The sequence below is a fragment of the Caretta caretta genome, chromosome 8, assembly GCF_965140235.1.
Source record: "Caretta caretta isolate rCarCar2 chromosome 8, rCarCar1.hap1, whole genome shotgun sequence".
In the NCBI taxonomy this organism is placed as follows: domain Eukaryota; kingdom Metazoa; phylum Chordata; order Testudines; family Cheloniidae; genus Caretta; species Caretta caretta.
Window position 1 is genome coordinate 57760564 of NC_134213.1, and position 15833 is coordinate 57776396.

The window sequence follows — 15833 nt, forward strand, 5'->3', positions numbered from 1 at the left end:
TAAGCTACTCATTAGATCGTCTATGGAAGGTGTATCAGCACACTTAGAGTTTGTGTACACCGAACCACAGTGTGGGCTATGGGGATGTGAACTGCAGAGCACACCAAAGTGTTGCAATCTCACTGCCCTGTGTGGATGCAGCTGGTGCAAACAAAAAGGTTCCGAGTTCACATTAACGCAGTCCTCTTTCAAACAGGAGTGTGCTAACGTGAACTAGATACCTTTTAGTTCATGACAGCAACGTCCACCCGGGGCAGTTAGATCGCAGTACTTTGGTGCATGTTGCGCAGTTCATACCCCTATAGTCCGCACTGTGGCGCAGCGTAAACGTAACTTAACCTTAGTTTAAATACCACTAGGTTGTTGTTGTAAATAAATAGTTAATAGGGGTAATGTTTTCAGAAGTACCTGTCTTATTTTCAGATGTGAGTGACACGCTTAGGGCTGGATGCACCAAGGGACTTAGGTGGCTGGTTCTGATATTTATGTGACATTGAGATCCTCAAAATCTCCATTCAGCTAATGCCTAAATTCCCTAGCCGCCTAGGGGCTTGCCTACACTTGAAATGCTGTAGTAGCACAGCTGTAGTGCTTCCGTGTAGACATTACCAGGGCTGACAGGAGAGGTTTTCCTATCCACTTTCCCAAACCGCAGTAGCTAGGTTGACAGATGAACTCTTCTGTTGATCTAGTGCTGTCTACAGCAGGGATTAAGTCCAGCTGGCGTGCTCAGAGCACACCTACTGGATCCGACTTTGCACAAAAGAAAGCCAAGGCTGACTGATCAGGAAGTTGGCAGGAGGGGTGGCTGGTTGAGGAGGCTGGAGGGTAGTGTGCGTGTGCATGTACATACCTAGGTACCAGGTCAGTTGCCCAGTGGTCGGGGCTCTCACCTGGGATGTGGGAGACTTCAAATCCCCACTCTGCTTGATTTGGAGCAGGGACTTGAACTCAGATCTCCCACATCCCAGGGTGAGTGCCCAGGTCGTTGGTTTGTCCCTCTCTTGTTTTTTGTGAGAAAGGGCTTAGGTGCCCAGCTCTAGGAGAAAGTTCACAGCTGTGAAGTCTGAGTGGATATAGGCATCCTCATCCAGCCTGGAGTTCGGTGCTTAACTACCTCTAATGGGTGGTGCTTAGGCCACTCCCCTCTCCTCAGCATTTCCCATGGGCTACCTTATATGGCTCCCCCTTTCAGCATGCTGACTTCTGTGAATCTCTCTCTGAGGCACCTAGTTCTCCCCATGCACTGTACAGGGAGTATAGGTGCATAACTTGGGGCTGAGGAGTCCACTGGATTGCTACACCTAAATCCTGCTATGGATTATTAACTTTCAGTGAGCTTTAGACTCTGACAGTGCCTGAGTCACTTCTGAAACTGAGATTTTGGCTCCAAAGTCACTTAAGGGTTTTTTAAAAAATTACCCTAAATGTAAAAGTATGATTACAGATCAGTAACTGGCCATAAAGGCTTTAAATGAAGAAATGGTTAGAAATTTCAGGAGTCTAATTGTCGTGGCTTGGAGATTTTTCATCAGAGCAGTTCTGGTTGTTGTTTTTTAAAGTATCCAGCATCGCGTGGTAGAGATTTAGAACAATCTTTCCCTTTGCCATTCTGACATCTTTCCAGACAAGAGATTTTCAAACCAAATGAATTTCCCTGTCATTAGTTTAGACATGGAAGACCTGGTCTGACTCTCGGTGAATTCAATGGAAAGGCTGAGAAGTGGATCAGACATTATGACTTCTTCAGAAACTCCCTGCCAGAAAGCAGATTTCTTTATAATCCAAAAGCTAACAATTTCTCCAGCTCTAAGAGAAAGTCATTTCCATTTATTAGGTTATTAATTAATCATTAATATAACGTTGTTATATATTGAGCACCAAGCATATGCTTGGCATTGCAGCAACATGGGTTCCTGTCCTTTGTAATGTAAAATCTAGTGCACTGATGGGAATTCAGTAGCATTGAATGGGTTTAACTTAAATGGGTTTAACTAAAATTTGGCACTGTGCCTGCAGGATTAATGTGGCTGTTCTTCAAAAATAGATGATGATCATTGCCACAGTTCAGAGCAACTGCACCTATATCCCCCTCTGTGGTCTAGCAGGAACACCCGCTCTAGCAGCTTCTGGCTTCCCAGCTGTCACCACTCTTGGGCATAAGAATGGCCACACTGGGTCAGACCAATCGTCCATCTAGCCCAGTATCCTGTCTTCCGACAGTGGCCAGTGTCAAATGCTTCAGAGGGAATGAACAGAACAGGAACAGGCAATCATTGAATGATCTGTCCCCAGTCGTCCACTCCCAGCTTATGGCAAACCAAGGCTAGGGACACTCAGAGCATAGGATTGCTTCCCTGGCCATCTTGGTGGAAAGCTGCTTCTTTCTCCCTCTTGACTGGGGTATTTCTAGGCTGCACAGTTTCCTGCCTGCACTGTGAATTCCCTTGCAAGTCAGACTGCCGCAGCAGGCTGCTTTACCTTCTTCTCAGAGGCTATAAGCAGTGTAAAAGCCCACCATTTTAACTTATCACACAGCTTTTTCTAAGCAAGTACATTTATTCTTGCAGTAAAGGCATTACAGAGAAAACTTATTATAAACAATAAAAGAGCCTACCTGTATGCTAATAAGCTAACTAGAGATCACCTTCTATTTCTGCAAGTGCTTTGGTCAGTGCTTCCAACCTTTCCCAGCCGATTGGGGCCCTCTCTTGAACAGAAGGTCCTCTCTATTTGCTGGGCCAGAAAGAAGGTCCTGTTGTGATTCAGATTAAACTCACACTATTTATCCAAAAATCCTTTGTCTGTGGAATCTCTCTGGAGGTCTTACAACCTAAGTAAATTTGCCTAATTCCCCCCCACCCCAACCCCCAAGTTCTTGGTTCAAGGGAGGGGGCTGTCATTACTCTCCCCTATGGAATGACATACAATCCCTGACCCACAATGATACATAGATTTAACACAGTAAGATCTTCCAAAGAGTTTGGAGGAAATTGCCATATCTGTTACAATAATGATGATTAGGTAAGAGGAAGTCTGCAAAATGGATTGCATGGTGTCATTCAAAAGTGAATCAGATATTCTGTTAGAAAGTACTATCAGGAAAGTGACCCAGCCTGATATATGGGGTTGCAGAGTGAGAATTAGGGCAGTTTGAGAACTGTTGAGCCCTGATCTTCCTTTACACTGCTACATGCATTTTCAGGCCCCTTTACTCCGCCAGAGTGATGTAGAGTGGCTGTAGTATACATGAGAGTCAGGTCCTTTGTATTCACGTAGGAGTTAGGTGACGTCTACAGTTTTGTTTGGGAAAAGGGAGGTAGAAATGTACACCAATCTTACTGTACCACAGCATCTCAATCGTATTAGAAATAGCATGAGAAAGGTCCAAGTTTATAATTACTGCATGTTGTAACTACTTGAGAAGGTGGTTGCTGACATAAGAATTCTTAAGATTAAACACATACACATTAGTAGCTGGAAAGAATGTAATAGCTGGAATATGAACCAGAATTCCTATGCTCTAGCTTCATAGAGCAACTCCATCATATGACGTAGGAAATGTCTCTGTATCATCTTGTAGAGATTTATCATTGTTCAGTCACTGCAATACAGTTGATTATACAATATGTTGGAAGCAAACTTTTCAGTTGTGCCATTGCCAAAGTAAGCCCAGTGTTTTATCTGGGATTTTCTAAGAATAGTCCCATCCAACCTAGAGTAAAGTAATCACTGCAAAATAAAGGTTAAATGACATCTATTGTTTCTTAAGTGGCAAGAGTGGAATGCCTGATCCACTGCCTTTACAATCAAAACAGACAGACAAAACATGCAAAAAGAAAAGGAGTACTTGTGGCACCTTAGAGACTAACCAATTTATTTGAGCATGAGCTTTCGTGAGCTACAGCTCACTTCATCCGATGAAGTGAGCGAAAGCTCATGCTCAAATAAATTGGTTAGTCTCTAAGGTGCCACAAGTACTCCTTTTCTTTTTGCGAATACAGACTAACACGGCTGTTACTCTGAAACAAAACATGCAGACAGCTCTAAATGACCAGAGGAAGGTTAATGTCTCCCAGGAGTATTAAAGCCAACAGAAAAACAATAACAGCAAGGACATTTTCATGGGATACTTAAATGGACACCATCTATTTGAAATCCTAGTCAGTTGTTAAAAGTGAGCTTAAAGTAGTGTCAGGGAATACACCTGTTTTAGAGACCCACTGAAGATTGTTGTGGTTTTACAACCACATTGTCAATTCAAAAAGAAAGATTTCTCTCTCCTCTGCTGCCACATATAAGAGCCACCCAAACACCACTGACCATTGACTATGTCGGGTACAGTAATATGAGTTATAGAGTATTGCAGAGAGTAAACAAACTGAAAAAAGAGAGAACTTCTCTCTAATCTCTTTCCACTGCAGTAATAAGGTACTATTTGTAACAATAGTAGGTTAAACAAACTCAGACTGTCCCTGTACTTGGCATGCTGCTTAGATCTTCCCTGCATAAACACCTCACCTCCACTTAATTGACTGAATCCTGAAGTCTAATGGTTAATTAGGCAAAATTCACTTCCGAATTTGGCCCATTTTTTGTCATTAAGGGAGCATGGGGTCCATTGTCCTGATCAGCTAGTATCATTGACTTTGTAAGGTCATCTCCACTGAGACATCTTTTCTTTTCTCTCATTTTTATGTTTTCCCAATAGTGTTGCCTGGGCAAGGTTTTAAATGCCTAGTCCTGTATTGCTTTTTGTGCATTGAGCTTTCTGTCTGTTGGTAGGTATTTTGCATGCAGATTGGAAGGTAGCAATATAGCAACATTAAGATATTTATTAAAAATAGCAACAAGGTTTCATGCACTTTTAGACCTTATATAAATTCCATCAAAACTCCCAACAACTCTAAAAGCCATTTGACAGAAGGGTAGGAGCTTGGCAAAGAACAAAAATGAAATGCATGAAGTTTTGTCTCAAAGTGATCTCTTAAAAGACTGAGCTATTAATTCTGAACACTGACGTGTATGATAGAAATACTGACATACCTCCACCTAGCACCCAGCTATAATCTGGAGACAGTAGTTTTCTGCTAGCCACTTTCACTCTGCCAAGAAGGACCTGAGCAAAATTCTGATCTCAGTTCCCACTGTGGCAAATATGGGGTACTTCCACTTCAGGCTTCAGTGGAGTTACCCTAGATTCACACTGGTGAACATGAGATCAGAATGTGGCTGAATAGCTCAAGTGAGCTCAGTGAGAACATTATGATTCTGTGTCAATGAAGCTGCTGTTTCTATATACCATGCTGCTTAGTACTCTCCCTGAAAAAGAATGAGTACAATTTATTTGAAGAAGTCTGTATTCACAGCGCATACATCACTGCAGAATTTGCCCTTTGTTTGCAATAGATTTGAAGTATGTCTTATCTCTCCAAAACAGAGTGAAATCTGCCAGCTGAAGACAATGACTGCATTCACCCATTTTTATTTCATACCCACTGCCTTTTAGTCTCTTGCGTGTCCAAAATGGTTTCCTAAAGGAAAATCCTATTTCATTCTGATTACACATGGTTAAATATAGACTGGTCTTCCCTAACCTCCCACAATATGCCCACATTATGTGCTTTTGAATCATTGTTTGCCAATGATTTTGTTTACTTCTCTGTCATGAGAAAACAACATACTATTTTTCAGGTTTCCATCCTGGCTGTAGCATGATTTAAAATGCAGTTCTGCTTGGAGAAGTACTTATGTAAACGTAGTGTTCTGTGGATCAGTGTTGATAAATCTCTTTGGTTTCCATAGCAGTGGTGGTCAGTTTAAAAATAACATTATGGGTGGGGTTTTGTTTAGCTGTCAGCAAAGCAAGCTCATCCTAAAATCTGAGAGCCAAGATGAGCTCTCCCCTTTTCGTGAATCATCACTTGTCATAAAGGTTGTGCGGGCCAAATTAGGCCCTGAATTACAGCTGTGCAACTCCATTGTCTTCAAATAATGTCTTCAATGGCAACTGTACAACCCCATTATTTTCACTGGGTTCACACAGGTGTAACTGGCTTTTTAAGCGATTCTGATGATACTGAAGGTGGAATTCATTTTTGCTCCTTCTCAGTTGGCCCTCCAAGAGTAACGGGGGTAAAAATCATTTTTAAAATGTATTTTTATCAATAAAGTCATCAGATATGAGTCTCTGGGGAGCAGAGTTGCATAAGAAAATAAATTTGGAGACCTGCTTTTAAGAGTGGAACTTCACTTTAATGATTTGGGATTGAGCAGTCTTTAAAGGAGAGCCTACACTTCAAACCAAAAACTGTTTGTGTTTAGATATCAAGCCCAATTTGGCAACACTTCACTCATGCCGATACTCCTGCTGCAGTCAGAAAGCAATGGTTTGTAAGATTGTTCCTATCATTGGTTATCTTTGTTTATCTCTGTGACCCTCAATAAAAAGTCCCCAATTGTGATGGTTGTTTGTAAACATTTGAAACTTTACTTCCTTTTTTAGGAAATTTTGCTTGCTGAAAAATGGGCCAAAATGAACAACCTTCCTTTTCCAAAAATAGATCCACATGTGTTTGATCGAGAGGGCCTGAAGGAGTGCTATGTTTTCAAACCCAAGAATACGGCTACAGAGAAAGACTGTCCAACCATCATCCACTTTGTTCTGGCAAACATCAACTTCCGGAAATACAAAGCTCCAGGTGTGTTTGCAATAGACACTAAAAGACACTAAATCTTGGTGTTCCTGGAAACAAGAAATTAATATATCAGTTGTTACATTGTGAATACTCTTTATCAGAAAGACCTAGAAATCTTTCCATAATGGCCATCAATTTCCAAAGCCCCATATAAAAGCAAGTTATTGTTATATAATTTATACTTCATCTCTTAAAACTTTCCGTTTTATTTTTTCAAAATGATAAAATATTGTCCCTGGGTTTTTTTTGTCTCTATAGGTGTTCCAAGGGAAACTCAGGGAGAAAAGGACTTTGCTGACTTTGATATTTTTGATGATCCTAATACGCCATTCTCTACCTTCAACTTCCAATATTCCAATGAAGCTTTCAAAAGGCTTCATGATCTAATGGAATTCAACACTCTGAATAACTTAGATGTAAGTACAGTGTAAAAATGTCTGATTTACACCAGTTCAGAGGTGCTTTAGGGAGTCCACATAGTGATAGGATTAACTAGAGACAAGAATAAACCCCTAAATTTACTGCTTAAAATCTTCGATTTTTTTCTGCCTGTGTGCAGAAAAGTGCAAACTTGCACACAAATGTATTTGTATATGCAGTTATCTATGCTGTTTTGCATTAATCTTTTTTACACAATTCACAAAAGAAGCACAGCCCAACTAGAAGGATGAAAAAGTTCACTTTCAAAAAACAAAGCCAGTTAACTTTTAAGGATCCTATACTGCCCTTGATTTGTGTGCAGAATCCCATTGATCTCAATGGAAGTTCTACATACCAATTTGAATGTATAACACTACCTATAACAGGGAAGGTAAATAGCATCATGTCCCAGTTTTCTCGGTGACTGACCAAATCAGCACCTTGATAAAGGCAACTGACAAGACCAAGTGATTTTGGTAGGGAGAGGGAGGGGACAGCTTGCCTTCTCCATTATGGCTCCTATTATTAATGGCATCTGGGTTCTGGAAAGAGACTGAATGGCCACGATGACAAAAAATGCCAATTTCCATGTGCGGCTGATTGTATCCATTAGTACCAGACACAAACCTATCCTTGGTGATCCATTTATTTGTTACTTGTTTATTGCAATACATTATATTTGTGGTAAGCCACACACTGAAAAAGCTCCAGTGAGTAAACAACTAGCATCCCATCTGCCTAGCAACTCTGGACTCACTGTAACACATCAATCAGTGCTCCCTTCTGTACTGGCTCCCCAGTGAATACAGACTGTCTTGATATTCAAAGCACCTGCATGGGATTTGGTCCTAGTTCACTGAGAGATCACCTTGACCCTCCACAACCAGGATGCTTCATTTCACTTGAACTCTGAAGCAGCTGGACCAAGACTTGGGAAATGACCTCCGGACTTTCAAATTTTAAGGGCAGGCTTACAGCCCATTAAAGTCCATGGAAAGACTGACATTGATCATAATGGGAGTTGGGTAAGGCCTAAATGAAAAATGTTCAATTAAGCTTTCCCTGGATAAGTTGTTTATGAACTTGTGCTTCCATGCAATGCACACATAAACACAAAACTATGAAGTGGTGGAGTTATTTCCCCTGCAGACTGGGAAGGGAGGGAGAAAAAAAGTAGTTGTTTCTATTTTAACTGCTCAGATACTACACTGATAGGGGCCTGTTTAAAGCAGGGGAAAAGATGGATGAGATGGGCAGTGAGATTCAGAGAGGAGAATTTTGCCCTTTCTTTTGGCATCTGGTCTTAAAGGCTGGAATTCCGGAGTTGCAGTAAATACAATCATGCATGATGATCTCTTCTTGTAAGCTCTGAGGTAATCATGCTGCTGAAATAACAGAGATATTTTCCATTCAAAAGAAACAGCTAAAGAATGTTTCAGGAGCTATAGAACCATAGAAATATAGGGTTGGAAGGGATCTTGAGAAGGTATCAGGTCCAGCCCCCTGCGCTGAGGCCTAGACCATCCATGACAGGTGTTTGTCCTACCTGTTCTTAAAAACCCCCAATGACAGGGATTCCACAGCCTCTCTTGGAATCCTATTCCAGAGTTTATAATCCCCAGATCCTTTTAAGGAGCATTACTACCTAGCCAGTTATTCCCTGTTTTGTAGTTATGCATTTCATTTTATATGTGTCTGTAGATTATTTTAATGTACTGATAGTTTCCTGCCATAACAGAAGAATTGGATAGACTGTAACAAAATCTATAATGCTTTTCATGTTTGAGTTCTTGTGCTTGTTCAGGGTTCATTCCAATTTGGGTTAATATTCTAATCTAATCTGTTTTTTGTTTTTACTGTTCCATTATTGCAGTATCTGAGCTCCTCCCAGGTAACCGGGTGAAGCCAGGTGGTTCAGTGGCCTAGGGGAATAGGAGTGAAGTTCTGGAACAGCCTTCCAAGGGGAGCAGTGAGGGCAAAAAACCTAATTGGCTTCAAGATTGAGCTTGATAAATTTATGGAGGGGATGGTATGATGAGACTACCTGCAATGGCATGTAGCCAATTTGTGACTGCTAGCACCAAATATCTTCATCAGCCAGTAATGGGACACTAAATGGGGAGGGCTCTGAGCTACTACAGAGAATTCTATAGGTGTCTGACTGTTGGGTCTTGCTGAAATGCCCAGGGTCCAACTGATCGCCATATTTGGGGTCCGGAAGGAATTTCCCCCAGGTCAGATTGGCAGAGGCCCTGAGGGTTTTTCGCTGTCCTCTGCAGCATGGGGCACAAGTCACTTGCTGGTTTAAACAAAGTAAATGGTGATTTCTCTGTAATTTGAAGTCTTTAAATCATGATTTGGGGACTTCAGTAACTCAGCCAGAGGTTATGGGTGTATTAAAGGAGTGTGTGGGCGAGGTTCTGTGGCCTGCAATGTGCAGGAGGTCAGACTAGATGATCATGATGGTCCCTTCTGGCCTTAGTCTATGTAATGTATTCTGAGCTCTGCTACTTACTTTGCCGTGTGACTTTGAACAAGTGATTTCACCACTCTGTTTCCTCATCTGAAAATGGGGATAGTGACATTTGCCATCTCTGTAAAGTGGTCTGAGTTCTAGGGATGAAAATTGCTATATAAGATATATAATTCTTAAATAATGCTTTGGTAAATGAGCTCAGAATCAGTCTGCTAGAGATTGATTTGTTCTGCTGAAACTGTAACCAATGAATGCTTTTAAGTTTGAGCTAAAGAAATAAAAGTAAAATTTAAAACAGTTAGAAGCCATATTAATGATTTAATGTTACCATTAAATCTCAATATTCTTGTAGTGTTTGATTTATACCCCAAAATCCGATATGGACCAAATTCTGATTTCATATACTGCAGTGTAACTCCAGTCATTACATCTGATTTGCATTACTTTAAACAAGATCAGAATCAGGGCCCAAGTATATTTTTGTTCTAGTGATTTCATTCAACAGCTGTAATTTTTTTCTGCTGCAAGTTTCAGATCTTTGTAGTAAGTACATGATCAAAATATGCCACCTACTGGCTATATTGCATTCTACTTTCAACATCAAAGAATTAGGATTTTTAACATAGACTTTTTTTAAAGACAGTCTCTCCTCTTCTGTTCTGTATAATTTTCTATAGAAGGCACGGAATATTATTTCATAACAAGATTGTCTACATAGCAGAATTGAAACAGCTGATGAGAAATGTTTACCTGACTAATTTATGAGGTTCTTCAACTAATTCAGTTAGCAGAGCAAACATTCTCTTTAGATGATCCAAGGAGTATGAAATCAAGCCAAAGTAGATGAATTTAGCTTTCTGTCTTTCTTTAGCTGCTGCTGCTATTGTGCTCTTCCCTTTTTGGCAGCGTGAATTGTTGAGTTTGCAGTGATTTATAGAGGCAAAAAACACAAAAAACCCTGACCTTTTTGCCTCCCCAGACTCTTGCATACCCTGGCAAATGTTCTTCGTGGAACAATGTTCTTTTTTTCAAAAATTTGAACATACGATCTGTTTATTTGTTTTTAAAGCCGTTTCTTCTATGCAATACTGGCTTGCTTCTGGTATTAAGAGCAACCGTTGTACAAGCTGATATGGCTTTTTGCTATCAGTTAAAAAACCACCATCAGTATCAATTCTTTGCCCTGAACTCTGACTCTGTTTTACAGGTGATCAAGCAAGCAATGGTGGAAAGCATTGAATACAGAAGACAGAATCCATCCCGCTGCTCTGTGTCCCTCAGCAATGTTGAGGCAAGAAAATACTTCAACAAGAACCCTCCGAGCACTAACCATACATAGGATATGTACTGCAGGTGCCACTCCTTCAAGAAATTTTCTAAATCTATGTAACTGGATCTGGACACGCGTTACAACACACCATTGCTCAAGTGAAAGGGCCAGGTGGAACTGAGGAAAGCATTTTTCTGTGACATTTCATGTTTCACTGTGATTTGTACTTTTTTACATTTTTGTTTTGCATCTACAAACATTTACAAAATTCCGGCATAAATGGCCATTCTTTATTTCAAAAAATACAGAATTGTGCATGCTTTGGATGCAAAGTAATTTGGTTTAAAATGCTCCTGTTTTTGTAAAACTTCTCCCAATTTCATGAATATTTTGTCTCAATATTTTCCATTTTAAAGTTTTGTTAAAATGGTGCCTGTGTCTGGGTTCCTGGAAGGGCCACACTGAGAATGCCACATGCAGGGCAGACTGCAAGGAGCAGGCAGACAATCTTCCCAAACTGGTGGTTTATTCGATAATTCAGTTAACCAAACCAGTAACAAAATAGCTTTTGTGATACCACATTGGTTAACCAGAAGCCAAACACAGTCCCCTTTTAAACATTCCAGCCCTTGTCTACCAACCAAGTCTAATATAGTGGGGGGTTACTGAAAACCCATTTCACCATATGTGAGGTTCTTTCTAATCCCAAAGGATCAGACACATACCCCCAGGTCAATATGAATCTCACCCAAATACCACGCTGTCAGCCCATCTTTAGTAAACAAACTAAAGATTTAATAATAAAAGAAGAGAGTTATAAATGGTTAATAGATCACATACATACAAACAATTGCAAAGTCCTAATTTCAGGTTTGTAGCAATGATGGAATAGATTGCCGGCTTGTAGAGTCTCTCTGGTAACTTCCAAAAGATTGGAAGGTCCTCAGTTCAAAGTTCAAGATGCTCCTTTTAGATGTAAATCCACAATCCAGAAAATTAGGGCAGGAAAGAGGCAAAATGGAAATATCTCCGGGTCCTTTATATCCTCTGCCATGTGCTTGGAATTTTACTGTCCCAAATAAAGCCCATTGTCCCTGTTTGTGGAAAGTTACTGGCCCAAGTTGGAGTCCAGGGTCACATGAGCATATCACATGCCTCTACGTGTTTTGCTGAATCACATGGGGTGGCCACTGGCTCCTCGCTGGCTGAAGCATCCTCAGGAAGAGCTATCTGGATGGGATGAGTTTCTTAAATGGCCCTTTGTGAGTTTCCTTGATGGGCCATCAATACATAGCTGTCTGGCCCTAATGTAAGTCCTATCTGCAGGATGTCACACAAGAATATAACACAGGTTTAAGATAACAGCACATAGCCAATATGTATAACTTCAGATACAAAGATGATACACGCATGCAAACAGAATAATCATACTTAGCAAATCATAACTTTTCCATTGGCACCTTACATGATACACTTTGTATAAGATTTAAGGAAATTGTGTTACAGTGGTAAGAACAGTGATATAAATGGTCACCTTTCTTATACACAGCATCACGATGCCGTTTTCAAATATGTGACAAAATATGAAAAACTTGGAATGCAGACTCTTGTCCAATACATTTTACACACCTGTACAATTCAGGATGAATTATTTTACTACACAAAGGCATTGAATTTCTTCAACACAATAAAACATTAAGGGCATGGATTTCATGGATCTATATACTTAAACTGGAAGCTAAGGCCCAGATCCCACTCCACTTTATATCACTGGTAAAATTGCCATTGACTTCAGTGTGAACAGGATTGGCTCTTTACTCAATATGAACGTGCTAATGTATAAAATTTCTCAGCAGTTGCCACTTATCAGGGCTAGTAATGTTGATTCTTCCTATAGATTTCTTTTATAGATAACCCTTTCCTGATCACTGCTCTCCTTTGGCCAGACTGACCAGGCCAGAAATCCAGTCTACGAAATCCCTAAGGGAGCTGCATTTCGAACTTTGTTTTTCTTGCACAAAGAACATAGTGATGTCTCTTAAAAAAAAAGAAGAGAGAGAGAGAGAGATTCTTATAACTAGTGGCAGAAAAATATTTTTAATTATCTTTACTAAAGATTATTGGTCCCATTTTCAGTTAATGTAACTTACCACTGACTTTAATGGAGCAATGACGATTCGCTCTAGCTGAATATCTGTTCCCAAAACATTTTGAATATTTTCACAAAAAGTAATGGCAGTTTTCCAGAACTATTAATTAAGACAGCCTTCCATGTCCTCAGTGATTCATGTCAGTAAGTGTTAGTGCCTGATGATAATTTTTCAGTGATTCACATATCTATTCAGCAGGAGAAAACAACTTTAGCACTTCAGAGAACATGGATTTTCACAGCAAAGATGAGGAAAAGGATTAAAATTTCTGGATGACAGTGAAAAATGCATCACTCCTTAACTAATGTAGTGTTTGAAACGTAACTTTGTCAGTAATGAGTGTGTCTGTGTATGCTCCCACGCAGGCATTTCTAAATTTCTCCTCAGGAGCTGACATTTTCTTACATATACCACTTAAGCTGCAGCCATGGGGGACTACATTAGTGGTTAAGTTGGAAAAGCCCCAAATCCTGTAGTTGTGGGAATAAGAAATGCTTATAGAAATGCTTATATGGTCACTTTCTGCTAGTATTTCTTTGTTTTTAAAAATTGCCTGCATTTGGTGTGCAGATTTTACGTGCTTTCTAAAATGAAATACAGATATAGGGCAATGAGATGTTTGTCACAGAAATTCTCCATGTGGTCAGCACTTGAGGACTGACATTTCAACACCAGTGCAGCAACAAAATTCCAAGATAGTGATCTGAGTTCACATCCATGGACAAATTCTGATCAGATTTATACTCCCCGCTATAGCACCCAAGCCATGGGCATGAGCTGTGAGGCAGCACAGAATCCATCCCACATTTTTGACCCATCCTTTGCACTTAATTAACTTGTCTGTTACCCTCAACAACCCTTGGCCAGTCTCTAAAAAGTATGAGGACAAAATTATACCCTCAGCTGTGTGCACACAGCTCCCATTGAACCTTAGCTACTGAAGTCGGGTTGTCAGAAGGATAGACAAGTTATTAATAGGCTTAAAAGCTTTTGTGAGGATGAAGGTATCTCAAGGCTTCTGCTGTGAGGAGAATTGTGAACAAGGCCCTTGTTGTTAGTGAGGGAGGAAGGTTTTCTGTGTGAATTTATTATTATTTATTAGTTTTATTTGGATAGCACTCAAAGATCTCCATTGGGTTTAGGGTCCCATTGTGCTGGGCACTGTGCAAATCCACATAAAGATGTGATCATTGCCCTAAAAAGCTACAGTCTGGCTTAAAACAATACAATGAGGGGGTGTAACAATCACTATAGGGAGGAGGGAAGGAGCATGAAGATAAGGATGATGAGATCTCATGGTGACATAGATTACCTGTGTGCACAGCTAGATGGTTATGAATAAGATGAAAGGGCATCTGGTTTACTTCTACAAATAAATAATATCAGCTCTCTCTTGATTGCCACTCAGCCCAGCAATCATTAGCTGGCTTACTTCACATAGGTGTCACAGCAGAAGTGGCATTTGAAATGGAAGAGGGTAGTGGATTTACAGCTTTGTTCAAGGAGGGCTTGCTATGTGTGGTGGGCAGTGCAGTAGAAAACACAGACACTTGTGGGAGAAGCAGAGGTAAGCATTCCAGACTGAAGCTCAATAACTTTATCAAACCTTTTTCCTGAGAGGGCCTGACTTACACACTATGAGCAGCGTTAAGCACATGCACAAGTCTGCGCAGGATCAGGGCTTCAGATTGTAAACTCTTCAATGCAAGGACCTTCAGTGAAATCTAAAGTCACTGACAAAAATATTGAGTTCAGTGGAGCCAGGAATTCCCCCCTTTATCTTCTTACTTGTCCATTAGGTTCCCACCAAACTTGGCACTGCATAAATAATACAAATCACAATTAGCAACACTGCTTCTTGCAAGCCCTATTGAAAGCTAATCTGATTTTTTATTTGATAATTTTCACATTATACAATTTTTACAGCAACTGCTTATTTATCAAAGAGATTACTGTTAATCCAATGGCGGTTCCTTTTATTGTGAATTATAGCACCATTTTAAATTGTCTAAGATCTTCATATCGTGAGGAAGTAAGCAATTATAATGAAATTTTCTTAATAGTCACTGCAACATCCCTCCTTAAATTTATATGTAATCATCAGTAATTAATAAACACTTCCCTTATTGAGGAATAGGTTTTATTTGTGTTTGAATTAGTACCTGTTTAAAATCAAGAGAGAAAATAAAGGTAATTTATCTTACTGATGCATAATTTAAACATTTGCAGCAAATGATTGAAAACAGGAAGAAGCTGGTACCACCTTTATATTGTAATATTTTTCTTTTCTAAATAATTGGGGGGAGGGATAGCTCAGTGGTTTGACCATTGGCCTGCCAAACCCAGGGTTGTGAGTTCAATCCTTGAGGGGGCTATTTAGGGATCTGGGGCAAAAATTCCCGGATAGCTGAGCAGGGGGTTGGAGTAGGTGACCTCCTGAGGTCCCTTCCAACCCTGATAGTCTATATTATTTTTTCTTTTGGTTAACGTGATAATATTTTTATTTCATAATATGTATTCTCTGTGATGCCCACAAAATGTAAGATTTATATTATCACATTATTATGTTATCAGATGGCAAAATATAAATAAAACTTGGTTTGTGGCATTCGTTGTTTCAGGAGGCATACACTAATTCTCAGACACTGCACTGTACTTTACATTTCATTGTGATACGGGCTCAGATGTGCCAAACTAATGAGAGTGGAAACCAATGGGACTTATATGAGCAAGGCATACCAGTACAGCTGGTCCATAACAAAATGTAACTTCTGTGAAAATTTTAACTAAAATGTCATTTTAGCTGAAATTCAACCTTT

At 39.9% G+C, this 15833-nt stretch overlaps 1 protein-coding gene across 2 annotated transcripts in view; it reads left to right on the top strand.

The window, feature by feature from the left end:
* The window catches only part of PLA2G4A (phospholipase A2 group IVA), a 134863-nt gene extending 119241 nt beyond the window's left edge, over positions 1 to 15622 (top strand). For both annotated transcript variants that reach the window (XM_048861619.2, XM_075131539.1), the window contains 3 exons: positions 6506 to 6701; positions 6957 to 7114; positions 10802 to 15622. In XM_048861619.2, coding sequence (XP_048717576.1) covers positions 6506 to 6701; positions 6957 to 7114; positions 10802 to 10933 — 486 coding nt within the window. In that variant the 3' untranslated portion in view covers positions 10934 to 15622. The remainder of the gene's footprint in view (positions 1 to 6505; positions 6702 to 6956; positions 7115 to 10801) is intronic.
* Positions 15623 to 15833: the final 211 nt, after the last annotated feature.